We start from the raw sequence: 27,604 nt of genomic DNA, 5'->3' as shown, positions 1-27,604 counted from the left end.
TTCCAGTGGAAAGTGGATAAAAACACTTTAATGAAACGGCAGCGGCTTTGTGGGATGTCTGTGGCAGACAAAATCAAGAGCCAGGAGCCCAGGACGCGGAGAAGGGCCTGGGTCTCGACATCCGGGCGGGTGTTGGGGCCGGGCTAGTACTTAAGCAGCCAGCGTGGCCTGTGTGTGCTCAGCGATGTGAAGTAGGACCACCACCAGGGCTTGCTCCCGTCGGCCGAGGGCTGCCTGCGCGCCCGGAGCGGGTCGGGCTCCGTGGCCTTCCCCAAAGAGCCGGCACCTCCCAGCGGGTCGTGGGGCCCAGTCCTCTGCAGCCCGTGAAGAAAGTTCTTGGGTCCCATCCCCAGAGGCTGCAGAATGAAGTCCACACGGCCTGCCCTCTTCATCCGGGCAGGGATGATGACTTTCTTGATGACCTTGGCATAGCCAGGGGCTTGGGCAATGACAATGTGGATACCTGGGGGCAGCAGTCTCCAGTAGTCGCCATCTGGGGCTGTGGACAAATAGATTAAAAATGATTCTCACGAGGACTGCAGACCCAGCCACGGGGTGATGGGCGATGGATATGAGTGGGGAGAGGTTAGCATGGGAGGCAGATGCTAAATGTGCACTTGCCTCTGCGTGGGCCTGGAATGTCCTTCCCACCTCTTTCCTCTGTCAAACTCTTATTTATCCCTCAAAACCCTACTTAGGTACCCCCTCTTCTCTGAAACCTTTGATAACCACTCCCACCCCCCATACCCAGCCCACAGTTAGCAAAAGTCCCCCTCTTCTCTGGACCACATCTCTGCCAGGTAACATATCACAGCATATTGTCATTTTTCATCGGCTGTGAAATCTCCGTAAGGACAGCCAGAGCCCGCACAGGGCTGGACACCCCAGCTTATCAATGGGGTATAAACTTTGGGATAGAAACAAACAGGCTTATGGGTGGAGGTGGCTCTCCCCGGCAACCTTGGAGAAGGAGGCATTTTCCTAGAAATACAGAGCACGCATCCACCATCGTTCAGTAGCCACGGCCGGGCAAGCTCTTCCCTCACCAAATGCTGTAAGGAGACACAGCCTGCAGCAGACGCAGACCCCGGTTCCTGCCCACCCTCCCCGACCCAGCCAGCCTGGGGAGGAATGAAGCCATCCTGCTGAGGGCTGGGCACACTGTGAGTGCCTGAGGGCGCCGGCTGCCACTGTGTGGCATTCCCTTGGCAGACGTGGGCCCCAGGGGACAGCCAGGGACGTGCTCACCTGTGGTGATGTCGTGGCGAATGCCTTTGACTAAGATCCGGGCGTTTTTGACTGGCTTGCCGAATTTGTCCATCACCACACCTTTGATGCCCCGGTGCACCTGAAGAGACCAAGGAGAGGCAGGGAGATGGCGCGAGCTCTCCCGATGAGCGTGGAGGCCGTCAGCTCGTTTCCCACATGCTCCTCAGAGCTCGGTATCTCGGGAGAACCACCCCACAGAGCCCCACTCCGCCAGCCCTCGCTCTGCCATCTTTAGCGAGTCAGTCACTCCCCTCTCTGGGCCTCAGTTTCCTCCCTGGCAATTGACCTGAGCATGTTCCGGGCTTTCGAATGACCCTGCATCTCACCTGAGGCCTGGCTGACTCTATCTTGACGGGCATTGAGCACAGAACCCTTTCCTGCCACTCTTCCGACTGATAGGCATTCCTTCCCTGCCTTCCCAGCCACAGCCGGACTCGCTGGTTCCCTCTGAGCTGAGGCTCCCGAAAGCAGCATGGGCATCGGAGAGGACAAGGACTGAGTGCTTGGACCCTCACTAGAGCAGCGCGGTTTCTTCATTGTACACGCGGATAACACGCCCTGCCTTGGTACCGCTCGCCCGGCCTTGGCACTAACTGGTCCTGAACACACAAGCTCCCTGCACACCCACAGCTCCAGTGCTTTCACCCTGGAAAGCCCTCCCAGAGCTGCCTGATCCTATCCACATTTCTTCTAAAACGGTTGATGACAAACCACCCACATGTCCCCTGCTCTAGTCAGCAGAAAACAACTTGGGGTCCAAGGATGCTGAAGGTCACGCTGAGCGGAACCAGGATGCCTGTGGGGAGAGGAGTCCATCCAGCGAGGCTACCCCCTGCCCGGGCCCTGCACGGGGCTCAGCAGCAAAGATCCTCCAGGGAAAGGGCTCCCAGCCAGGCCCTGCTGTGCTTCCAGAAACTATGAAAATGGTCTTGCTCCTCTGAAAATCAGGATAAAAGCAAAGCACTTTAGGTTGGAGAGACTGTTTTCCTATATATTCGTCTTTACGTCGACAGTTGTAAAAGTCTAACTTTACATACTTTATATGGAGGCCGGAGTCCACAGAAGCGAAGAGCCTGGGCCCACAGGGTCAGGACACAGCCGTGGCAACAGGAGCATCCTCCTTCCCCGGCCCAGGGACATGAGCCCGAGAGGGGCTGGTTTTTCTCTGGGCCAGAGAACCAGCTCTGCCCCAGTGACTCCTCACTTCAGACAAACCTTTGCTTCTGGGTGCCTCAGTTTCCTCAGCTGTAAAACGTTCATGAGACCAAAGCAGCTCTGGCTTCTGCAGGACCGATGATTTTAGCAAGCACGTGAACTCTAATCCCACCGTGGCTGACCCCTACTGTGACCGATGCAGAAACCGACTCGCCTGACACACGCGGCCGGTGAGCTCAGGCCCCACGGCTCCTGACTGCTGTTCCAGGCTCACGCCCCGCCCTCAGTGGCGCAGGCAGCTTAAAGAGGCGGGTGGGTACCCAGTCTAGCTCCACAAAGCACATGCTAGCACTTATCTCTGTGCCGCAGGGATTTCGGGAACCCAGAGCACATGGAATCCGTGGTGAGCACATCACGGGGTCCCAGCCCTCCTGACGCGGTCGAGAGGGAGTGACGGCCACTGCCCGCTGCCCTCTGGGGCTCGTGACTCCCACCCTGGATGCTCTTGTCCACACTTCGCTGCTTAATGGAACTGCACTCCTGAAACAATGTCTCATGGACTCGCATTTAGCGGGAGGGAGAGCATAAAAAGTAAGGTTTTCCTGTGTGAAAGGTGATGGGGAGAAACTGGACAGCTTGAGAAGCCACCGTGCCCCTCAGCCACCCCACCCTGTGGCTCCTCCTCACCCCCAGACAGCATCTGAGCCCTCTCTGCTTAGAATACCCTCACCAGCCCCTCACCAGGACAATTCCTTCCCTCCCTTCAAAACACAGCCCACACTCCTCCTCCTCCAGGAAGCCCTCCCTGATGACCAGCCACACTAGGGGCCTACCCCAGGGTCCCACAGCCCCAGGTGTCCTCTCTGCCAGCCCTGGTCTCACTTCTGCCTCCCCCAGCCCCACCTGAGAGCAGGGGCTCTCGCAGGAGGGTCTCTTACAGGGGCCCTCACTCAACATCGGCCTGCATTGGATGGATTTTTTTTTTCTGTGCCTGCTCTTGGGCCCAAGGGTCACCTTCACGAAACACGGGGCACATGCGGTTCTCTGGCAGGGAAGGAGAGCTGCCACGCCGCCCTTCCCCTCGCCCCGGGTGATGTAGACTCCCACCCGAGGCCTGGCCAGGATCACTATGAAAAAAGCCTCAATTAGCCACGACAGGCTTGATTCTTATCAGGAGGCCGCGCCCGGCTCTCCCGCAAGACGTTGGTCTCAAGAGCCGCCCAGCCTTCCAAGGTCCATGCTCGCTGTAAATCTTCATATCCCAAGACTTCATGTGTAATATCCAGGAGCAATGCCAGCCACATTCGAGGCTCCTTCAACCTCACGTTCACCAGACAGCCGCACAACACAGCGTGCACAGGCCTGGCGCGAGAGCTCCTAGAAGAATGGGACTCGCCGCAGGTGGCGCAGGGCTGCGGCACAGCCATAGGAAAGAAACTCAAGTGACAGAATGTTCCGTTATTATTTTGTTTCAGGCTTTGTTTCTTTCCTACCTCGGCGGCTGCTGCCCTAAGGAATTCGCTCTGTTCTTACTTGGAGGAGGGTTCCTGATTTTTCTAGAAAGGAGGGGGCTCATGGACAGAGGGCTTGGGAACGAGCAGATCTGGGCGACACCAGACAGGCCATGCCACTCTCTGACCCTCTGTCTGCTCCTCTGGCTGTCTCACAGACACTGGGAGCCTGAAGTGTGAGCCTGTGTGTGGCCCAGAGACCCCAGGCCAGGACCTTAACTCTATCTATAAAATGGGATGGCCCCTTCTGCTGCACGGCCTGGTGTCAGAACCGGCTGCCCTGTGTCAGTGGGCGCCAACTGTACGGTGCTGTGCCCTTACCTCTCCTTGCTGCTGCAGCTCAACCCTCCTTCTGAGGCCTGCTTCTCACTGGGCATCTGTGCTCATATGCAATTTATGTGATTCTTGAAAACACTTGGGGAAAACATAGCAGAAGCTTCTTCGAACACAGGCTCCCTTCCCTGTGACATCCTGGACCCTTCTTGGGGTCCCCAGCACCCTCGGTGTGAGCTGTGCTGGAAGGGGAGCAGACACAGGCACAGAGTCCCCACTCTGACACTGAGGGAGACCTTGGCTCTCTGGGGCAGCGAGGGGTCATTTTAGACACGTTCTCAGCCATCCCCACTCCCCTCCCACCTGCCTGCTTCTGGGTGACCTCAGCCTCACGATAGTAGTCACCCCTCAGTCAGGACGCCCTGCCCCGCCTCTGCCAGCCACTTCCTGCCTGTACCCTTCCCTCTGAGGCCCCAAAGCCCTGCCTGAGCCACACAGCCACCCCACTGCCCAGAGCCCTCACTCCCGTGCCTCCTGGAGCACAGTGCCCGCCCCATCCCACGGCTCGAGTCCTCACCACAGCCCCAGCGACTCTCAGGGGTTTTCAAGGCCCCTTGGCGTTCTAGCATGCTCCCCTCTGCTGGGAGCTCTCCCTGCCCTGTGGTTTGATTGATCCTACCCTTTTTCAAGATGAAGCCCTGCAGCCGCCTCCTCCAGGAAGCCCCCCGGCCTCTGAGGCTGGCTCAGATGCCTCGCTGGGCTGCCCAGGCCCGTGCTCCCTTGTTTAGTTGTGCTGCTTTAGGCCCTGACATCCTTGCTCACAGGGACTCCAACACATGGCACTGCCGCCCCAGCACACACAGGGCACGCAGAGGAGAACCGGCTGCCGCATCTCAAGTTGCGCGTGGTGGACAGTTAACCCCAAAACCAGTGGTGGCGAGAGGAGCATGTGTGTAAGGGGCGGTGAGGCTGCGGGAGCCGCCCTGGGGCCCGGAATGTGACCCACCCCACCCAGGCCCCGGCTGGGCCAGAGCCCTGAGACCATCAGAACTCACCGTCTCCACGAAATTCAGGAGTGACTCCTTGTTGTGCTGCCAGAGCGTGTACAGGGCCTCCTCGGGGGGGAACTTCACACAGCCCAGCTCTACCGTGATCTCAAAGCAGTTGGTGTGCAGGTAGTTGAAGTCGGACATGCCTGCGGCACAGAGACAGCCAGGACGTGAGGGGTGTCAGCCAAGCGCCCAGCAGGCAGGTGAGTGCAGCAGGTACTTGCCACAGACGCCCCTCCTGCAGCTGAGGGGCTGAACAACTGCGAGGTGGGCCATATGATCCCCCCTTTGCAGATGCGCAGATGGAGGCGTGAGGCATTTTTAAGTGTCCCACGACGGGAAGAGGCAGAGCTGCATCTTGAGCTCAGGCCGCTTGGCGGCAAAGTCCACAGGCTTCCCCACCCCCATGCTGTCTCTGGTGAGGTCAGGGATGAATTGGTTTCTCACAGAGAAGCCCGCAGCACGGGGCAGCCGCACAGGCCCCTGGCATCCCAGCTGCTGGCCTGGAGACCCCATGGTGACAATGTCCATTTACCCAGATGCTGTCCTGACCAGAGTCTAGGAGGGTGGTCCTATTAGCTCCATCTCCCAGGGAGCCCACGGGCCCGGGCTACGGTGACAACCAGCCACCTGGCCAGCCGAGAAGGCCTCAGAGCAAGCTGGGTCGACCCCAGCCTTACCCGCTTCTGCCCTCTGTGCCTTCTGTTCTTGGAGCTTCTTGTTCAGCAGAAGCCATGACCAACTCCAAGGAAGGCCTAGGGCGATGGCACCCACAGGGCTGGCTGTGTCGGGGGTCGCAGGGAGCCCACGCCCTTCCGAAGTTCAAGGCTCCTGAGCCACAGAGCCTGCAGCTGCTGTTGACAGTCCCTGCCCAGACCCCAGTGTAGCCACAGTCACCGTCTCTCTGGTCCAGCTAGCTCTGGTCCCCGGCCTCATGCTTTCCCAGGGCCGTGTCAGGTGCAAGAGGGACAGAGGCCAGGCGCAGTGGCTCATGCCTATAATCCCAGCACTCTGGGAGGCCGAGGCGGGCACATCATGAGGTCAGGAGATCGAGACCATTCTGATCAACATGGTGAAACCCCGTCTCTACTAAAAATACAAAAATTAGCTGGGTGTGGTGGTGGGCGCCTGTAATCCCAGCTATTCGGGAGGCTGAGGTAGGAGAATCGTTTGAACCCGGGAGGCAGAGATTGCAGTGAGCCGAGATCACGCCAGTGCACTCCAGCCTGGTGACAGAGCAAGACTCCCTCTCAAAAAAAAAAAAAAAAGAAAAAAAAGGGAACAGAGAGGGGTCTCTCCCAGCTCCGCTCCTGGGTGTCTGTTGCAGACCCCAGTCACAGGGCTATGACCGGGGCTGACGGCCCTCTGCCTGGGTTCTGGAAGGGAGAGTGGCTGTGCCGCACCAGAGAAAGACCACAGGTGTCAACCATTGAGCACGAGAGAAAAGTTTTCAGAGCGGGCTGCGAAGGTGGCTTCAGAGTGTGCAAGAAGTGCCACCTTCTCTGCCCGCCTGCATGGGAGGAGGGGGCAGAAGGGGATGCCACGTGGGTCCTGGCTCTGCCACCTGTGGCTCTGAGCCTCCAGCAAGTCCTTCTGTCAGCTGAGCCCAGCGCTCTCATCTGTGTTGTGCCGGCATGGAGAGGTACAGGCAGGGCCCAGAGCGTGTGTGCCCGGTCTGGCGGGTACCCCTCAGGACATACAGTGGCATGTGCCCATTATATTGCTCCCTTGCAGCCTCCCCCAGGGCAAATTTAGCAGATAAAGATGTACATGCTTAAAGTCGGGCTCCAGAGAAACCACAGATACAATTGTATTATCAGTCCACCCCATGGGGGTTCTCATAAGCATATCCCACGCACTGGAACATCCTTACATTGTCCTAAAAACAATTCCTCACTGTCTCTCTGGAATTCCAATTTAACTGGAAGTCCAGCATTTCGTCTGGCAACTCCACTTCCCTAAATGTCACGAAAGGATTGGTCACGGGTGGAACCGTCAAATGTAAGCGTTCATAAAATAAAATACAGAAGCCACAGGCCTGGGTCCTCCACAACAGTCACACAACAGCTTTTCATCAAGAGAGAAACCAAAACTCAAGCCAGCCTCCTCTCCACCAGGTGACGCATCACCCTGTCTTCCGGGCTCTCCAGCTGGATCCCAGCAGCAGACCGTGGAGTTACGCCTTGCCCCGCCCCCACCCAGCCTCTGCACCCCCGACCCCCACCCCAGTCCCCCCCTGCGGAAGCCGCACCTCCCGTGAAGCTGTACCAGTCCGCCCCGTTGATGATGCTCCCCCGCTTCAGGAAATTGCCTCCACACCTATTCTCCGACCTGTCCATCATCATGGGGTGGACGTCGGCGTAGGCTCTGGACAGCAGCTTGAACATCTGGAAAAGAGACCTGGCTCAGATAAGGAAAGGGTCCCCTGCAGGACCTCCTGCGAGCTGGGGTCAATGAGGGGAGGAGCCATGCGTGCAAACACCTGCACTGCAGATAGGAGAGGGGAATGGTGTCTGCAGGTAGGAGAGGGGAACGGTGTCCCGCAGAGGACACAGTGTATGTGAAGGCCCGGAGGTGGGTCACAGGCGGTCTGGCACTGCTGGACTTCAGGGCCAGGTCCCATGGGTACCTGGGGCAGTCATCGAGCCTCCGCACACCTGGCCGGGGAGTGTGGGCTTTCTCTCCTGACGTCACACACAGACATGGTGTCTACAGGCTGTGAGTAGGTTGGCTTGACAGTTTATAAAGCTCAGGCTGTTGGAGCAGTGAAGGCAAGGGTGGGCTGCATGTTCCCCGACTTCATCTCCAAAGCCGACTTCTTCTATGAATAATCACTGCTTCATTCCCCACCCCGCTCCACCTCCAGGCTGACCAGCACCATCAGAGGCTAGGACTCAGCCTGCAGGAAGCCCCTCCCTGACCGGCCCACCCTCCAGCTTCCACTGCAGTTGGTAGAGGGATAGAACACAGCTTACGGGATCTGCCACCCTTGACATGTTTGGATGTGTGGCTGGGATACTGGGTCCTTCCCCACAGGCTCCCCTCCCCAGCCCAGAGCTTCCTCGCATTGTGTCCATCCCCAGGCAGAGTCCACAGGTCCTCCTTTGTGGGGGTTCTCGGCCATCTGTAAGTCCCAGGCTGATCTTGGGCAGAGGCTCCTGGTGGGTCAGGCAGGCGAAGGGCTCCCCCTGCATGAGCTCATCAGGGCCCCACCAAGCAGGACAGGTCTGTGCTGAGGAGGGGGCTCCCTCTGTCAGAAAGGAGGAGTGGAGGACACTAGAGGGTGGACAGGCAGGGCCCAGCGAGTGAGTGAGTGAGTGAATGAGTGAGTGAATGAGTGAGCAAGTGAAAGAGTGAGGGAATGACTGAGTGAAAGAGTGAGTGAATGAGTGAGCAAGTGAAAGAGTGAGGAAATGACTGAGTGAAAGAGTGAGTGAGTGAATGAGTGAATGAGCGAATAAGTGAGTGAGTGAATAAGTGAGTGAATGAATGAGTGAGTGAATAAGTGAATGAGTGAGTGAATGGGTGAGTGAATGAGGGAATGAATGAGTGAGCGAGTGAATGGGTGAGTGGGTGAGTGAATGAGTGAAGGGGTGAGTGAATGAGTGAAGGGGTGAGTGAATGATTGAAGGGGTGAGTGAATGAGTGAATGGGTGAGTGAATGAGGGAGTGAATGAGTGAGTGAGTGAATGGGTGAATGAGTGCGTGAGTAAATGAGTGAGTGAGTGAATGAGTGAGTGAGGAAGTGAGTGAATGGGTGAGTGAGTGAGGGAGTGAGGGAGGGAGTGAGTGCATGAGTGAATGGGTGAGTGTATGAGTGAGTGAGTGAATGGGTGAATGAGGGAGTGAGGGAGGGAGTGAGTGCGTGAGTGAATGGGTGAGTGTATGAGTGAGTGAGTGAATGGGTGAATGAGGGAGTGAGGGAGGGAGTGAGTGCGTGAGTGAATGGGTGAGTGAGTGAAGGAGTGAATGGGTGAGTGAGGGAGTGAGTCAGTGAATGAGCAAGTGAAGGAGTGAATGGGTGGAAGAATGAAAAAATGCAGGACAAATGCGCCGGTGGCCCAGGTATTGCTGTCACTGCCCCGGTCTGCAGTGTGCTCAGCTTGCTCTCCCCATTCCCACTGGGCAACAGCACTCGGTATGGGCCCCGCTCCCTGGGGCTCCCCTGGGTCTCTGCACCAGGTGGCCTGTGCCTCCAGTGCCCCTCCCTACCCTGCAGCTGCAAATCTCTACCTCATCTGCGGGGTCCTTTTGGGAAACCACCACTTCAGGGAAGCCCTCCCGAAATCCCAGACCAGGCTCCCCACCCTGACACATTCACATGTGCACATGCATGCACACACACACATAGGCATCCATCCACACACGTGCACTCACAGCCCTCCTGCAGCCCTGGCAATCTTCTCCTTGCCAGTTTCTGGTTCCATCTCCCACCCTAGACTGAGGACCCCCAGCGCAGGGACCAGTCCTGTTTGCATTCCCAGTGATGGCCCCAGGACAGGGAGGGGCCAGGTGAGGCAGGGTTGATACCTGAGTGCCAACCAGGGGCCCAGCTATGTGCCCAGCCTGGTGGCCTCAGAAAGGAGAACAAACGATGTGTGACTGCCACTATCAGGGGCCTGGCACCTGGCACTTGCTCACCCAGGGCCAGTCCCTCTCTCCCTGCCCCTTCCCCCAAACACCAAGGGAAAGTGCGGGGAGGGAGGGGGAGGGCAGGCCTGGCTCTCCATGTGAGGCCTAGGGAGCGACTCTGGGCCATCAAGGGGCCAGGTGGAGGGCAGGCCCAACCTCCCGTGGAGTGGGGACCACTAGGAGCAGTTCAGGCAGCTAAGCTCCAGGATCCGCGGCTGGGGGCTGGGGGCTGGGGGCTGGGGGCTGGGGGCTGGGGCCCACCTCAGATCACAACCCCTCCCTCAGCCTCCGCTTTCTCATCCATAGTGTGGGAATGGACAAATTCCACGCCCTCCCCCAGCAGGTCGTCCTAAGGTTAGGGTGGGTTGAGAGGGTCCCAGCATCATCACGGGTCTCATCGCCGGCTGCTCTACGAACAGTAGGAGAAACTGAGGCCCGGAAGAGGGGGGGTGTCACTTAAGGGCCCAGTGGACGGTGGGACAAGAACTCTTTCCCCATCTGGAGGAGCCCAGCACGTGAGAAGCAAGCACGACCCCCGGAAAGCAAGACGGGCGGGCACCATGCGCGCTGCAGCACTGCCCTCTGCCGGCAACTTCCGGAAACGCACCCCTCTGCGGTGGGAAGCACTGGGGACCCCGCCAGGTGCGGGGCGGAGCTCAGAGGAACAGCAGCGCTGAGCGAGGGTCCCCACCCCAGGAGCTCCCAGATGGGGACATGTGAAAGGCAGTGCAGCTAGCCTCCGGGAGATCAGGGGAGCGACGGCTCCTGAGGCCGCAGACTTCCGGGAGGAAGGGGCTTCTCTGCAGAGCTGGGCCTGGAGCAGCAGGTGGTGCTCACCGGCTCTTAGTAGAGGTTCCTGGGAGCTTTGTCTTCACTGAGATCAGGACTGGAGGGGCACCAGCTCCAAGGGGACCGCGCACACTGTCTCCCTCCCCTGCACACAGCCCGCAGCCCTCTCACCTTCTCATCGGGTGTGGGAGAAAACATCTTCTCCTCCTGGGGGTGCTTGGAGAAGTCGAAGGGGTAAGACACCACCAGGTCACCCCCATGAAGGCTGGCCGAGAGCACAAAGGGTACGGTCTGCATCCACTTCATGATTGCCTTCGTCTCCGGGGCCACCTGCCCAGGACAGACAAGGCCGCCGTCAGGGCTGGGCTTCTCCACCGGCCCCCAGCCATGCCCTGGGCTTCGGCAGTCCTCTGGGCTCCAATGGTGCAGACCATTAATGGTCTCTACATCAACGCACCAGCTGGACTCGGCCCCCGTCACTGGGCCCCTGAGGGGATCTAGGCGTTTCCAACGTGAATCTCTGAATCTCACCAACACCCCAGCAAGGAGGTGTTCCCATTTCACAGACAGGTAACTGAGGCAGGGAGGGAGCACCAGGCTCTCCTGTCCCCGGGAAAGGACAACTCCGGAGAGCCTGGAATAACCAGGGACCCCTGGATGCCTTGGTGGTGACCGGCGTGGGCAGTGGCGGCTCCTACCTTACCCCACCAGTAGTGCTGGGGGATGGGGATGTGGTCGCTGCGCGCGCCGCGGGTCTCCGCCAGCCTGTAGTACTCGGACGTCAGGTCCGGGAAATTTCGGTTCAGATCCAGGTTCTGTGCGTTCTGCCTCCCGCTCGTCCACCCGTTGTAGCCGGCACCCTGAAAACACGGCCAACCCCCGACTGGGTGGGGTCAGCACACCCCACCCTTCCCCTTCCAGATGGGTCTCACGCTGGGCTGAGGGTCAAGGCCAGGGGCTTCGGTTTCTCCCGGCTTTATGTGATAAGCTCGTGGGCATACCTGACCTCCTCTCCACCCCGGGGCTCTTTGCTGATGCCACAGCCTCGGGGCCTTCCCTGGCTGCTCCCCGAGTGGGGCGCCCCTGACAGTGACCTGCTCTGCTTGTTGCCCACCTCCCCGAGAGCTCCCCTGACCCCCCACTGACACACACTGGCACCATCGACTCCCTTTCCATCATTTTCCTCTATCGCATGCATCACCGTTTTAATACACCTAGAATTCTCAGTGCCTTCCCTCTCCCCAGCCCCTGAAGCAGGGGTTTGCCAGTATCAACACTTGCTGAATGCTCCTCTCCTAGAGAGGCAGGAACAAAGCACCGCTGGGATAAACTACTCGTAAATGAATGAATGAGAGGGTGGTTCAGGCGGTGGCCCACAGGATCCAGGCATCTGGGCGCTCACCTCGGCAGCTGCCACCTCATAGCCGTCAGGGTTCATGGAGGGCAGCAGGTGGATGCGGGTGGTGTTGAGCAGGCGCTGGATGCGGGGGTTACCCAGCAGGTACTCAGAGCACAGGTACTGGGCTAGATAGATGAGCATCTCCCGGCCCGCCACCTCGTTGCCGTGAATGTTGCCAATGAGCTTCACCTCGGGCTCCACTGGGGGCAAATACAGAGATTTGGGGCATCATCTCAAAGCCTGGGGTCCCCAAAGGCATGAGGCTCCCCCACTCAGCAAGGATGACCAGATGGGCTGGGACCAATTCATACTTGTTTTGACTCAAGAATCTCTGTATATAATGAGGGCTCATCAAGGGCATCACTTTTGTTAAGCTCGTTTTTTATGCCTAGCCAGAATTCTTGGTTAGCATAACTCAAGAATATGAATAATATATGTTATCACTGATTCATGCAAATTTAACTGATGGTCTCTCTTCATGTTTGTGTAATAAGGCAAGGTGTACATTGATACTTAGCTGGGAAGGTGGTTGGCCCTTGAGTGGATGAATGGATGGGTGAATGGATGGATGGGTGATGGATGAATAGATGGATGGATGGATGGATGGATGGATGGATGGATGGATGGAAGGATGGACAGATGGATGGATGGATGGATATATCAATGATGGATGGATGAATAAATATATCAATGATGGATGGATGAATGGATAGATGAATAATGGCTGGCTGGCTAGATGGATGAATAGATGATGGATGGATGGCTGGATGGATAGATATATCAATGATGGATGAATGGCTAGATGGATAAATCAATGATGGATGGATGAGTGAATAATGGCTGGATGAAATAATGGATAAATTGATGCATGGATGGATGGATGACGGATGGATGGGTGTGTAATGGTTGAATAAATAAATGGATGGATGATGAGTGGATGGATGCATGGATGTATGAATGAATGGGTGGATGATGATGGATGGATGGATGTGTAATGGCTGAATGAATAAATGGATGGATGGATGGATGCATAAATGATGGATGGATGGATGGATGGATGGATGAATGAATGGACTATAGGAAGAAGAGAGGACCAGGCCCCATGGCCTTACTAGCTGTGGGACTGCGGCCAAGTCACTCCTCCTAAGCCTCGCATTGCTCCCCTGGAAAAATGATGTCTCCCTCCCTAGCTGGGTGTGGCCCAGGGACATCCAGGGATGAGAGGAAACACCCGTGTTCCTCGGATGCCACATCCCGGGGTATAAATGACCTGGGAGCTTTCTGCACTGGTTACCTCCCTTGGCCTTCTGCACGGGGCACCTCTTGCCCTCAAATTCCAGTGCTGTAGGGAGAGCCTCTGCCTCCTGCCCAGAGCATGTTACAGTTGGAGAGGGAACATAGTGAACCTTGGGGGCCAGGGTATGGCCAGGTGGCCTCTGGCTCCTGGTAAGAAATAGAGCCTTTGGGCTCATGGTGTCCATGCCTCCCAGACCAGTAGGATGAAGACTGGCTGAGGCTGCCAGCCCTCAGAAGGCCCTGAGTCCATAAACAAAGAGCAGGTGCATTTTTCAGTAACTGGTGAGGACCAAGGGTCAAATGGAGGCTGCTTTTAAAATGATCGATTCTGTTTGAGTAATGTGCTCATGGGACAGGTGGGGCTGGAGGCTGTGGCCCAGACAGGACTCGGATCGACTCACTGACCCCCAAGAAGCCCTGGACTCCAACCCTGAATGCCCTCAGTGCCCTGGAGGAGAGGAACCTCCCCACGAGGGAAACAGAGGCCACCCATCCAGAAGGTCTGGGTGTTTGCTAGAACATCCTGGATTCTTAGACACTACCAGCCTGAGTGGCTCTTTGCAACTTAGGGTAGCAAATCATGACAGCAATAAAATTTGATTTCCTAATTTGCCCTGCAGGAAGACCCCTCTAAAGGAACAGAAATGCCTAGCGTTTTCCATACTGCCCGCTCCCACCTCAGAACAGGATCAATCCAAAGCCTGATGGAATGAAAACGGACTTGGATTTTTAAAATAGAAAAATATCTTTATTTATAGCATTCTGTGGTGTCACACTCCTGGAACAGTTTGGAAAAGGAGAGGCCGGTGCCCAGGGACAAGGGTTGTACAGACCTGCTTGGGGTCCAGTGTGCCAGGACAAGGTCTTCAAACGGCAAAATGCAGCGCATGGCCACACACTCCTTCTAAGTGCAGAAGGGCCCGGCACTCCTGTAGCCTTTGTTTTGCTCCTCCCTGACTTATGCCTGTGATATGCAGGGATGGTGCCCTCCTCCCTCCAGCCTCCCAGGCGACTCCCAGACAACCTTGCTATCTCCCTGCAAGCCCACATCCCAACATCATCTTTTCTGTCTCAAATTTCTTGTTTGGCCAGGCATGGTGGCTCACATCTGCAATCCCAGCACTTTGGGAGGCTGAGCTGGGTGGATCACTTGAGGTCAGGAGTTCGAGACCAGCCTGGCCAACATGGTGAAACCCCTGTTTCTACTAAAAATACAAAAATTGGCCTGGTGTGGTGGCCCATGCCTGGAGTCCCGGCTACTCGGGAGGCTGAGGCAGGAGAATTGCTTGAACCCAGGGGGCAGAGGTTGCAGTGAGCCGAGATCGCGCCACCGCACTCCAGCCTGGGCAACAAGAGCAAAACTCCGACTCAAAAAAAAACAACAACTAAAATTTCTTGTTTATTTTGTGTCTTTTCAGCCAGTAGATCAATGTCTTCATTAGTATGAAATAACCTAGTCTGCTGCCCTAAATTTTGAAGTAAGATGGATATCTGGAGAAATTCTCCATTATACATATAGTGGTTGCACATGCCCAGCGGGACGTGGCCTGCACCAAGCAGCTCCCTGAGGCCCCCAGCCGTGCCCAGGACCCCAAACACCCCGCCAACTTACGCACCCCCAGGTGGAGCGGCCTGAGCCCTTTCCCAAAACGGGGCCAGGCCAGGCCCTCCCAAGGGCACTCACTCAGCTCGTGCTGGCCGGGGCGGCTGGAGAACTCGATGACCAGCAGCTCCCTGCCGTCGAAGCTGCGCCCGATGCTGTAGGTCCTGGCCACGTGGGCGCAGCGGGAGGCCGTCCGCCGCAGCACACGCACCATCTGGGCGTAGGAGTGGTGGCTGAAGCGGATGAAGGTGGGCGGCAGCCCTGAGGGCAGTGCCTCGTCAGCCTCCAGGCCTCCTGGGGGAGCAGTGGGGGGGCTCGGTCAGTGTCAGGCCCCGAGGCTTCCTACCACTGCCTGGCAACGCTGACCACGCACAGCACCCTTAGCCCCCTCTGCATGACAGCCATGCTTGGACATCTCTATCTTTAATTAGAGTTCCCTCCGCAGTGCCTACAATGATATCTAAGCCAAACGGCACCCGAGGTATGTACACAGCACAGCGCCATGGTTCCTAATGTGACTGAATAAACGTACTATGGGGCCACTGTGGGAAGTTCCTAAAAGACGGAGCAGGACAACAGAAAGGAAAAGAGATCTATGGGGTCCTGGACCCCCCAAGGCAAAGCCCTGCTGGGTGTGCAGAGGGGATTTTCCTGGGTGTGTTTCCATGACAGTGGCGCTCAGGCAGTTCGGTATTCTGCTCCATTTGCTTGGCTAATGGTGGAAACGGGGGCTCCTTGCAGCGCCCTCTCCAGCTGCTGTGAGGCCTCCCAGTGTTTCTCTTATAACCTCATCAGTACAACAGTGAGCGCCTGTCCATGAAGGAAACAGAAACGGGGGTTCTGGGACGGACTTACGGGAGGAAGAAGAAAGGGGGCGGGGGGAAGAGGGAGGGGTTCTGAATCTAGAATACGAATGTCTCTACGCCACATATGCACCAGCTTCCCCACCATCCTGTCATCCACTAGAACAGAGGCGCCCTGAGGGCTGCCCCGGTGACCCTGAGCTCCCTCCACCCCGCCAGGGGCTTTGCAGCAGCCAGGCCCATAGGAGCAGGACACAGGTGCCTGCAGGCTGTTCCTGGGTCCACCAAGAGTTAATGTGTTCCTCTAAGCTTCTCCTCGCCCTGTGGTTTTGCTTCTGCTCAAAACAGTTCTCCAGGGGAAAGACTAGCAGAGGAAGCCAGCAATTTGGCGGTAGAGATGCCCAAAATAATCTCAAACCGACTCCTTGGGCTTTCCCAGGGCTGTGGGCTTGGCTTCCTTCCTCGCCTCCCTGGCCTCCCACAGGCACCTCCACTGCCTCTGCAGGGACTGAGCTCTGCAGACGGACGGCTCCCACTTGCTGGCAAAGGGCACCCCCCTACTGCTGCATCGCATGGAAGTCAAGGGTCCACCCTTCTCAGATTGGGAGCCAGAGGCTGCAAGATGTGCCAGGATCAGCCCTGAGCACCTGACATAGCCTGGAACCCAGGGCTTGCAGGAGCCCGGCCCAGGTGTCTGTCTGTGTTCCTTCTCCTGCCCTCCTCAGTGTCCCAGCACAGAGCCACATGTACAGTGGGTGCTCGGTAGCTGTTTGACGAATGGCCAAATCCATCCCTCCATCCGCGACGGGCTCGGGCCACTCCAGCTAAAGACCCCACCCCTGTCACCCTTCCCGAGGCTCCACTTCCTCTTCCATGGAGCAAGGCTGTCGTGAGACTCGCGTGAGCTAGCACATGTGTGGCACCCGCAGTCAGATCCTCTGAACCCACCCACGAGCGGACGCTGCCCTGCACGGGTGAATGTGGCACACGCTGGCCCTAGGCTCTTCAAAGACAGGTTCAGACTCATTCAAATGCGATGAAACGCCCACATCCAGGCCTCAGTGGCAAGAGCCACATCCCAAGCCTTGGGGGCCACATGCGGCCAGTGGTGACTGTCTTGGACGGCACAGAACCGAACATTTCCTTCACACAGGAAGGTCTAATGGGCCGGGGCTGCTGCGGATCGTGCAGGGTCTCTGGTGGACACCGACCCGTGAGACGACAGACACAGGGGGCTCCATGCAGGGCCCCCAACCAGCCCTGCTGCCAAGTGGCCCTCTGGGACCTCTTTGCACACCTCAGAGACAAGTGGCCCATGGTGGCCCAGGCTTGCCCACTCCCCCTCCACTGTTTATCTGCAAGAGACACCAAAGCCTTTCTCCACAGCTCCTCTCCCTCCTTGAGCCCACAGGGCGGTGCAGACCCTGCTTGGAGGAGTCACTCCAGGCCAAACCCTCTGTGTGATCTTCCAGGCTCAGCGATGAGCAATCGTGAAGCTTTGCCCACCAGGCCTCCCAGGGGACGTAAATGTCCCGCCCACCCTTGACCATGAGTAAGCACTGCGGCTCTGGAGGGTCTGCGGGTGAGGACTGGACCCCCAGGGCCAGCCCTGCACTCTGAGCCCAGGCTCCCCCACACGAGGCCTCCTCATCGCACCCCGGGCGGGGGCACTGCCCCCACTTGGACCCAGCGCCCTTCCACCCCAGCCTGCCCCTAAGGGGCTGGAGGCTTCTGCTAGGGGGCCCTGGGCAGCGAGAGGATTCTCCATTTGCACTGAGCCCCCGACCCTGCCTGGCACCCTTTTGTGGGGAGCATGCTGCCTCGGGGAGCAGCCCCACCCTCTACCAATGCCCGCACCGTCACCGTTGACGGAAAAGGCCTCAAGTTCCTTCCAGTGTGGCTCTTGGCCCTCCATGACCACCCGGACCCCGTGACCACACAGGCCGCCGCCACTTTCCCTTACCCCGAAGCTTCTCCAGCGGGTCGTAGCAGCCCTCGTCCTCTCTCGTGAAGTAGCGGTGGCAGTCGAGGAAGTAGGGCCAGGCCATGTCAATGGCGTCGAAGGCGGGCTGGCAGGCCTCCCGCAGGCCCTCGCAGATGTGCCGGCAGGGTCTGCGCACCCAGCCGCCCTCGCACCGGGGGGCCAGCACAGCACAGCCCAGCAGCCGCAGGTCCGGGTTGCACTGGCCCTCCAGGAGCTGGTGTAGGACGCTCAGCAGGATGTACTCGGAGCTGGCCTCCACCACCTCCCACGACCGGTGCTGAAGCAGGTTGGGGAAGGTGGTGCGGTTGTAGGCGGCATCGCTGCAGGTCCCGAGCTGCAGGTCCACGCAGGTGGCTGGGGAGGCAGGGTCGGCAGGTCAGTCCCTCCCGCAGTGGCCCTGACCGTCACGCGTCAGACGTTTACGAAGGGGACCCCACGCAGGGCCAGGGCCTGCAGGGAGGGGGCACCCACAGTCTGGCAGGGGAGGACCAGGACAACAGCTACTGTGCAGGAATCAGAGCCTGTGAGAGACCAGAGAAGGAGCCTAAGACCAACCAGATTCAACTACCCACTAGCAAGCGAGCCGCAGCAGGCTGCCCTGAGCCTCAGCGTCTCCATCTGCAAAGCAGCTGTGCCATACGAGGGCCCGTGAAGGCAGCCAGCCCACACTGCGTTAGGCAGGGACAGGCACAAACCACCCAGGAGCCACAGCCGCAGCACAAAGACGTTCCAAAAGACGCACCCTGCTTTGGGCGTCTAGTGTCTTTGGGGACACTAATGGGTCAGGTGGGGCTCAGGACTTGGATGATAAGTGGATAATGACAGATGCGGCTCAGCCGGCTCATCCCTGCTGTGCAGCTCTCAGGGATGCCTTAAGCCCAGGCAGGGGGTAGGGTCCTCACTGTCGCCGGACACCTTCCTGCTTCCTCATCACAGCTGTTTGTTTAGCTCCAAATGCCCCATCTCTAAGGACCTCATTGGCCTAGCAGAGCACTCCAGCCCCCTCAGGAGTGGACTGTGTCCCCGCAGCTGCTGGCTCCACGCTTGCACCCCCAGATGGCCTTCTCCTCTTTTCCTCAGTTGGACTTTCCCGTTGTGGCATCGCATGGGACAAGTCGTGACATTTTGCCACTTCTCATGTCAAAGTCTAGAAAGGACAGGATTCTTTCTGCCTCACATTGCCCTGCTCACCACACTTTACAGCCGGGCAAGGTGGCTCACGCCTGTAATCCCAGCACTTTGGGAGGCCGAGATGGGAGGATAGCTTGAGGCCAGGAGTTTGAGACCAGCCTGGGTAACATAGCAAGACCTCCATCTCTAGAAATAAAAATAAATGAAATAAATAAAAAATAAAATAGACATTTTACATATGTCATTGACTTTGCACCCGGAATTTTTTTCCTGATTTTTTAAAAGCATCCCCTTAGAATACACCAGATGCCCAAATCCGTCAGGAGGCGACGATGAAATGTTTGCCCCTTTCGGGGAAAAAGCCCTGTCCTCAGCCCTGACCTGGGCACTTCACATTGGTTGGCTCCCACGTCACTTTTGAAACCATCTCACAAGATCGGTTTGGCACTCCTCCTTTCACGAGAGGAAATCGGGGCCCAGCGTGGGAGGCCACTCACCCAAACCCCAGACTCAGCGGGGACCCTGCACAGAGCCAGTGACCACGAAATGCATGTGAACAAGGCCCAAACGCAGGATGTGTGACTGCAGTGGGGACTGCAGTAGGGACGGGGGCAGGCAGGAGAGGGGAGGGATGGAGAGGACATCTCTGCAGGGGCTGGGGTGGGCATAGCCCGGTGGGAAGCCAGTGCACCTTTTCCTGGCTGGTCTTTTTTTGTTGTGTCTAATTTTTCTCTGGCTGCTTACGAGGGGGTTCTGGTTTGATTAATGGGCTGTGTTATCCATTACCCACTTCTGAAATCACGGGTTCAGCTGCCTAAAGTGCTCTGACAGTGTGGGGGCTCCAGCCCTCCTACAGAACAGAAGCCAGGGAGGTCCCGGTACTGTACCGCTGTCTGCAGCTGGCGGCCTGTGGCATTCACCTGGAAAGAGAGACATGGCACTGTTAGTGACCTGCCTCGCCGTCCTTCACTCACTGGGCAACACATGGCCAGGGCCCTGAGCGCAGGTAGGGACCAGCCTGGGCCACCCTCCACCAGCTTCATCTCATGGAGTCTTCACAGCAGCCCCTGAGGCAGACGCCACAGTCATCCCCATTTCCCAGGTGTGAAGGCTGCGTCTGAGAGGTCACATGACCTGCCTAAGGACAGACAGTTGGGTGGCAGCAGGGCTCAGTGGCATCCATCTGGCTCGAAGCCCGGGGCTGGGCTGTGGTGCCCACAAGCCTGATGTCCAGGACAGAAGAGCCCTGAGGTGGCATCTGTGAGTGCCGTGGCGCAAGTACCTCTACTGTGGCCAAGCTCAATCTTCCCACCGTAAGCCGCTGAGTCCTCAGAAGATTCCAAAATTTTAATAGTCAGCCCCCGGGGCCCTCACCAGCAGGCACTGCCGCACCCGGACCCAGGCCCCTCCCAGAGTCAGCCATGCAGGCTCCGTGCCACCAAGGACACTGCCAGGGTGTGGCCTCTCCCCATTTCCTAAGTCAGGGGCCCTCTTCCAAGAAAAAAGGATCAACACACAAAACCATCCTCGCAATCATGGGGTTTTGAGGGCCCTTTCCAAAGCCCAGACATGTGAACCCAACAGTAAGGCCTCTGGGAAGGCCAAACACAGCCAACCTTAAGCAATGCCGGCTGCTAAGGGCCCTGTATGGAGCAGGACCCAAGGCTCTGTGTGCATCAAGCAGGGAGGACGCATCCAAGGCGGGGAACCCGGCGTCAGATTTAAAGCGTCAAGCGGGGAGAATGCATCCGAGGCAGAGAACCCGGCATCGGATTTAAAACCCGGGTAGTGCTGGGACAGACCCATGCCGGAGTCCACCTGGCCAGAGAGGGGGCAGGCCGGGCAGCGGGAGCAGCAGGCACCCGGAGAAGGGGACGTGACCCACAGGCAGGACGTGTGGAGTGGGTGCGGGGGACCAGGGAGAAGGGGGCAAGCAGGCTGGAGCAGAGGAAAAGGCCTGCCTGGCTGTGACTTCACCTCCAGCCAAAACCTGGGACAGAACCTTGAGGCCGGGAGAGTGCAGGCCGCTTTTTGGAGCTCACCCTAGGATCTGGGGGCTGTGAAAACTTGGCTGAGCACATGGCAACTCTCCAAAGGTCAGAGAGACCTGGGCTGCTCTGTGGCCCGGCAGCTCCCACCCTCAGGAACCTCCTGAGACTCGGTTTCCCCACTGGTGACTGGGCAACCACGGTCCTGGATCCCTACACCGTTCAGCTCACAGAGCTCTTGTGGGGTGGTGTTTAGGGCACTGGTCCTCCACCAGGCACCCCTAGGAGAGCTCCCATTTCCACCCTCATCACAGACGACAAAAAAGGTCCACACAGTGCTCTCCGGGCGTGGAACAGGCGTGTGCAGGCGGCCCTGGGGAAGACGCAGCTGCCTCGGGGTGTGGAACAGGCATGGGCAGGCGGCCCTGGGGAAGACGTGGCCTCCCTTGGGCTCGCTCTCCCTCCCTGTCCAAGCTGGCAGGGAACATGGACTATGAACCATAAGGGCTGTGTAGGGCAGGAAAGATGCCCAGCCCCAGACCACCGGGCCCAGGTGCCAACCCCCACATCATAGCAGGTAATCACTTTGCAGGGATACTGTGAGATGAGACGACCTATGGTCCGAGCCCAGCACACGATCTCCCGGGGGGAAGAGGCTCCATCAGCCACAGTGTGCATCATTCCTGCGATGGTTTCAGAACAACCCGGAGACAAGCTGCAGGAGCCCGCGCTGTGCTAAATGTGGGAGAGCAACAGGCAAGGGCACTGTTTTCCTAAAGCATCTGGGAGTGGGGCGGCCCTAACCCAAGAGAGGTACTGCAGTGTGCCCACCTGCCCATCCATGCCCGCGGATGCCCACAACGTGCGCTGGGATGAGCACAGAGGAGCTTGAGTCCCCCTGGATGGCTGTCACGGGCCTGTGGGCGTGAGGCTGTCCAGGCACCCTCCCTGGCACCCTCACGTGACTCCCAGGCCTTCATGGTCCAGAGCGTCCCCAGACTCCACCAATCTGCAGCATAAAGGAGGCATGACAGCTTGAACTTTAGGAAAAAAGGAACGAAGAAAAAGCTGGTCCGGGATTCTGCTTGAAATACTGTGCCCTCACCCACCTGTCTGTGTGGCTAAAGACAACTGGGTGATGTTGGGAAGAGCAGATAAAAGGCTTGCATGCACACAGGGCCCTGTGTGAGCACCCATCCTGTGCAGGGCCCTGAGTGAGCACCGGTGTGCAAAGCTGGCCGCCAGTGGGGCCACTCTGGCAGCAGGGTTTGCACTCAGCTCACCCGTGGTCTCATCCTGCACTGAGCTTGGACCGAGGCAGGTGTTGCAGCACAGTCAGCTCAAGGGTCAAGGTGATCTCAGCCCAGCAGCCCTGCTCCACTCCCTGGGTACCCATCACAGGGCTCTGACAGTGCCCGCCCGGCTGGCACTGAGCGTGGCCTGGCCCTGAGCTGGCGAGCCTGGGTGAACCTGGAACTTTGTTTATTCACTCAGCAGACATGAGTGAATGGAAGAACTAACTTTGACTTGACCCTGGGGCCTCTGCTGGCCTCAGGGAGCTGCAAGGTGAGGTGTCCATCCCTGTACCTGCTCCTCCAAAGCCACCAAGCGCCCACACGAGTGACTGGACCATCACACAGGGACTGGACGGGTGATCCTTCCTGGCTTCCTGTGGCTTTGAGTCTCCCTTGTTCACAGATGAGGGCACTAAGACTCCAGGATGAACCACTGCCCGTGCCTCAGTTTCCTCACATGTAAATTGGGATAATGATCATGTCTACCTCATAGGGCTGTTGGAGGATCCATCAAGATTAATACGACAGAAGGGTGAGGTGCCCAGTGAATGCTCAACACACAGGCTCGGGACACACGGTAGGCAGGAGCAGGACTATCCCCTGTGACCCCCCAACAAGCCGTGCAGCCCCAGCGGGGTTTCCCAAGGGGCAGGAAGAGTGTCTGCTGGCTGGGTCACCCCCACTTCCACTGGCCGCCATGTGCAAGGCACAGAGAGGGGTGGGTTTGTTTGCCAGGGCTGCCCTAGCAAAGTGCCCACCATGCTTGGGTTAAATCAACAACAGCCGGGTGCGGTGGCCCACACCTGTAATCCCAGCACTTTGGGAGGCCGAGGTGGGAGGATCACAAGGTCAGGAGTTCAAGACCAGCCTGGCCAACATGGTGAAACCCCATCTCTACTAAAAATACAAAAATTAGCCGGGCATGGTAGCACACACCTGTAGTCTCAGCTACTTGGGAGGCTGACGTGGGAGAATCACTTGAACCTGGGAGGTGGAGGTTGCAGTAGGCCAAGATCACACCACCGTACTCCAGCCTGGGTGACAGAGAGAGACTCTGTCTTGAAAAAAAAAAAGCAACAGCAGTTCAGAGTCCTGGAGGCTGGAAGTCTGCAGGTCTGCAGGGCCCCACTCCCTCTGAAGGCTATAAGGGAAGAACCCTCCCGCCCCTCCCAGCTCCTGCTGGCCCCAGGTGCTCCTTGGCTCGTGGCCATAGCACTGCAGTCCCTGCCTCTGTTGTCATATGTGAACTTTGTCCCTGTGTCTGTCTCTGCCCAAATCTCCCTCTTCTTCTAGGGATACCAGTTATTGGCTTAGGGCCTGCCCTAATCCCGTGTGGCCTCATCTGAATCAGATTTCATCCACAAAGGCCGTGTTTCCAAGTACGCTCCCATTCACAGGTGCCAGGGATTACGTCATCAATATGTCCTTTCTGGAAGACACAATTCTTCCCCCAACAATCAGCAAGCCCCAGTGGGTGCTGCTGTGGCCACAAGAGAGTCAGGATGGCCTGGGAGGAGCCCTTAGGGGCTGCAACTGCCCCAAGACCACACAGCTAGTCCCACGATGTGGCTGGGCCTTTGCCAGCTGGCTTGGCCTCCGTAGGCCTCTGGTTTTGCCCCTTACCACACGGGGGTGGGCCTGCTGACCCAAAGCCCACTCTCTGCCTCTCCCAGGCCCCATCTGCCCTGGCAGCCACAGAGCAAAGCCAGGGTGACTGTGGGTGGTTAGACTATTCACCATTGCTTCCCCACCCCAACCACCGTGGGACCCAGACATCCCCGGATCCCCCTGCAGACTTGCAAATGCACAGCGGGGTGAAAGCCTGTGCCCCTAGAAGTCTCTCAAGCCACGCTCTCCATTACAGCAGCCACGAGCCACACGTGGCCACTGAGCCCTTCACATGTGGCAAGATCAAACCAATGTGTGCGATGTGTAAAATGCACACCAAATTTCAGACTTAGTACTAAAAACAGTGTAAATGTTTCATTAATAATTTTTATATGAATGCCAAAATGCTGGAATATTTTGGACATATGGGGTTAAATAGAATTTGTTATTAAAATCAATTTCACGTGTTTCTGTTACCTCTTTAGTGTGGCTACTAGAAACGATAAAATTCTGTGTGTGGATGGTTTTGTGTTTCTGTTGGACGGCGCTGGTCTGAAAGCAGCTTTTGAAATAGTTCTAAGCCTCTTAACCATGAGGTGGCAGCATTTCTTCAACAGGGGAGTGAGAGCCCATCAGTCCTCCCCCTCCTAAACCGACCAGCGGCTATGCCTGGGTCAGGGATGAGACCTGAATGAGGTCAGAGAGGTCAGGCCATCTGCCCAGGTCACACAGCAGAGTCAAGGAGTCAGAATCTGAACCCCAGACCCTAGGACATGAAAATCGCCTCCGTCCCCAGCCTCCAGTGAGGACAGGGAATCCTCCCCAGGGAAGGGTGAGGCAGAGGGGAGAGAGCACCGGGCTTGCTCTGTGCAAGACCCAGATGGCGAGACAGGGACATGGCAGCCCGGGGTGTGGGGCCTGCACTGCAGCTGACTGGCTCTGCCCACTTCTGCCTGTGGGCTGGAAAGCTCCTTGACTTCCACGCTCGTCCGTAAGAGGGGAGACTGGACTGGAGAATGAGTGATTTCTCCCAGAAACACTTGCCGATGGCACGGCTGTGCTCGGCACTTGCCAGGGACAGAGACCAGCCCATGCATCCTGCTGGGTGAGGACAGGGCTGTCTGTGCATCCTGCTGGGTGAGGACAGGGTGGTCTGTGCTGCCTGCATGCAGAGGAGGAGGCCGCACTTCTTCCTGGGAAAGGGCAGGTCAGGAGAGCTTCCTGGAGGAGGGGGCTGTGGTCTCCAACAAGCCTATGATTCTAGATACTCTCTGGGCTCTCAGGGGCCGAGGGGAGGCCCACCCACAACACGGCACAAGCTCCAGCAGCACCCCACCTGCACACCTGCATGAGCACACACGCAGCGGGTAGAAAAGAGCCCAGAAGTAAGGCGAGGAGCGGAGGTGGGGGGAAAATGCAGGCATCAACAGGACGGAAAGGGAAAGCGCACTAGGGTGCGGTATCGTGCTCCTGGCACATCCACTCGCAGGGCTCAGGCCGTTCTCAGGTATCCACAAACCCCAGAGAACAAGCGATTCAGAACCTGACACCCTGCACCCTTGAACCCACACAGGGCCCCACTCCAGAAGGAGCCCAGGTGTCTGCTCCTGATGAGAGTCCTGAGCACGGTTGGCGAGATGCACCCCCACACCTGAAGAGGCAGTGAGTCCAGGCGGGAGCCCAGGATCCGGTCCCCAGCCTCTACCTACCTGCTCCCCACCCCCGCTGCACACCCCTTGGGTGAGGTCATGCAGGCAGACCTCCCAAAGGGTCCCTGCGTGCCTTCCCTCTCCGGGCCCCAGATCCCTCCAGGGGGCCCACGCCCCCTCCCAGCCCTCAGGGCCACTTCCGGAGACTTGCTGTCCACATCACAGCCCCAGCTTGGAGGGAGGGGTCAAGAGTTTGCCACAGCCCAGAGACACTGCCCCGTTCCTGGAAGGACCCGGGGACCTTGGATGGCCTTTTGTCCTGCAAAGTCCTGGCACCTGCTCCCTCCGACCCACCTGCAGGGCGCCCCTGCTGCTGTGTCCGACAGGAGAAAGATCTCACCCCCGGCCCGGGCGCGGGGACCCTCTGCTGCCTGGGGTCCCGGCCTGGATGCGGTAGAGAGCCTCCCTGGTGTCCCCGTCCAGGGGAGAGAGGTCACCCTACCAGTCCCAGGCCACATGCTGCCCACTTTGGAGACGTTCTCGCCAGGGCCATAGGCGCGTGACCTACTGGAAGAAAGCTCCCGGGCCCCTGGGAAGCGACGGGTCACACTCCCCGGAGGTTGCAGGGTGGAGGGTGGAGGGTGGGGGCAGGAGACGGCCTTACCGGCGGGGTTCCGCTCAAACTCGCACCCCGGCCGGGCAGCGGCGACGACCAGGATTGTGAGGAGGAGCAGCAGCGGCGGTGGGGGCGGCATGGTGGGGCGGCGGGCCTTGGACGGCCGGCGCAGTGATGTGGCACTCGGGCCGCGCGGACCGGGGCTCTGCGCTCGCTGGGCTCCCGCCCCCGGCGCAGGGAGGGCGCCCCAAACGCAAATGCCGGAGTCGGGTTACAGTGGGCAGCGCCAGAAGCTAGAGAGAGGATGCCGCTGGGGGAGGAGGAGGGGCAGGACAGCAGATAAAGGCCCCTGCCTGCCCTGGGCGGAGTGCCCCGCCCCGTCCAAAGGGCTCCCCGCCCCTCCTTGGGCCTCAGTTTCCCCATCTGCCACCTGAGTGCACTGTGGAGCTGATCTGCAGATTCCCTGCTGATACTGCCTAGAACCTCTGGTCCCCTGCACAGGCTGCATCTGCGGGTGGAGGGGGCTGTGGCTGCAGCACTGACCCCAGCTGACCAGGGCCTGTCAGGTGAGGAAAGTGAAGGCATGTCCCCACCTTCTGTCCTTGTCCCCGGTGTGGATGCAGGGTAGGGGGCTTTGCTGGGTGGCTGGACCTTTAGGAGCCATGTGCCTCGTGGGTTCCTTTACCAGCATACCAGCGCACCAGTACCACGTCCCGGAGCCAGCTGCCACTCAGCCCTGAGACTTAGGACAAGCCCCTTCGCCCAGAGGCTGGGGTAATGCAGACAGTACTCACTGTGGCCCCAACTCATCGCTGGCACCCAGCGGGTGCTGCTTCCTGCAGGTCATCTGCTCAAAGATGCCCATTTCAACACCCTCCGGGATCTGGGGCATCTGGTGCTCAACCCTGCCCTCTGTCTGCCTGGACTCAGCGGGGTCCTTCCAGAAGCATCTCTGACTGCCCCGGCCAGCCTCCAGGGCCACGGTCTTTGACTTCCCTGTCTGAGTTTCCAGCCCAGGTCTGAGGGCGAATTCACACTCCATGCTTTCCCGAGCCCCAGCTGGCAGTGCACAGTCCTGGGGAGCGTTTTCCTCCTACTCCCTGAGAGCTGGGGTGGGGACACCGTGCCTCCTTGTTGTCCCCTGCTGTGGCAGGCTTAGTTCTCGCAGACGCTGAGCGTTCAGTCGTGAGTGGGCCACCTGTGTGGGCGTCTCCTAGCACAGCCCTTATTCTGGCCTTTTCCTTCCCAGTGGTACATAAAACAGACAGTTTAAAATCAATGGCATTTTAGATTTGAGGAAATTGAGTGCTAGCTTGTGTCACTTTTTAAGACTCGGGGAGAAGAATTTGATTATCTTTCCTGGAACCAGCTTCTCTCCTCCACAATTAAGTTGGAAGGGACAGCCTCTGATCCACAGCATCTCACCCACAACGGCCCAACCCACCAAATGGTTCATCAGGGGCAAATCAAATCACAAGACAGAGTTAATCGTTCCCGGAGTAAAGAGGCATCCAAGTCATCCCCATCACACCGAATCCCCAGACACTGTCCAGC

At 58.2% G+C, this 27,604-nt stretch overlaps 1 protein-coding gene across 1 annotated transcript; it reads right to left on the bottom strand.

The window, feature by feature from the left end:
* On the bottom strand, positions 1 to 26,335 carry CPZ (carboxypeptidase Z). The gene is made up of 11 exons (XM_030801274.1): positions 26,099 to 26,335; positions 19,782 to 19,814; positions 17,743 to 18,117; positions 15,058 to 15,270; positions 12,081 to 12,277; positions 11,377 to 11,538; positions 10,850 to 11,008; positions 7,509 to 7,644; positions 5,264 to 5,403; positions 1,249 to 1,348; positions 1 to 499 (listed from the first exon to the last, which is right to left on the bottom strand). Exons 1-11 carry the CDS (start codon positions 26,187 to 26,189, stop codon positions 144 to 146), a joined length of 1,962 nt encoding a protein of 653 aa, XP_030657134.1. The 5' UTR covers positions 26,190 to 26,335; the 3' UTR covers positions 1 to 143.
* Between the last annotated feature and the right edge of the window lie 1,269 nt (positions 26,336 to 27,604).

The sequence above is a fragment of the Nomascus leucogenys genome, chromosome 20 (genome assembly GCF_006542625.1).
Source record: "Nomascus leucogenys isolate Asia chromosome 20, Asia_NLE_v1, whole genome shotgun sequence".
Lineage (NCBI taxonomy): Eukaryota > Metazoa > Chordata > Mammalia > Primates > Hylobatidae > Nomascus > Nomascus leucogenys.
The sequence above is the reverse complement of the archived record's forward strand: the minus strand, read 5'-3'. Positions and strand labels throughout refer to the sequence as shown.

Excerpts from the sequence above, each read along its gene's own strand:
- CPZ (XM_030801274.1), bottom strand. The coding sequence starts at position 26,189 with ATGCCGCCCCCACCGCCGCTGCTGCTCCTCCTCACAATCCTGGTCGTC. Across the intron at positions 15,271-17,742 it reads CCCGCTGGAGAAGCTTCGGG|GAGGCCTGGAGGCTGACGAG; the intron begins GTAAGGGAAAGT and ends CTGCTCCCCCAG. Across the intron at positions 500-1,248 it reads TCGCCACGACATCACCACAG|CCCCAGATGGCGACTACTGG; the intron begins GTGAGCACGTCC and ends ATTTGTCCACAG.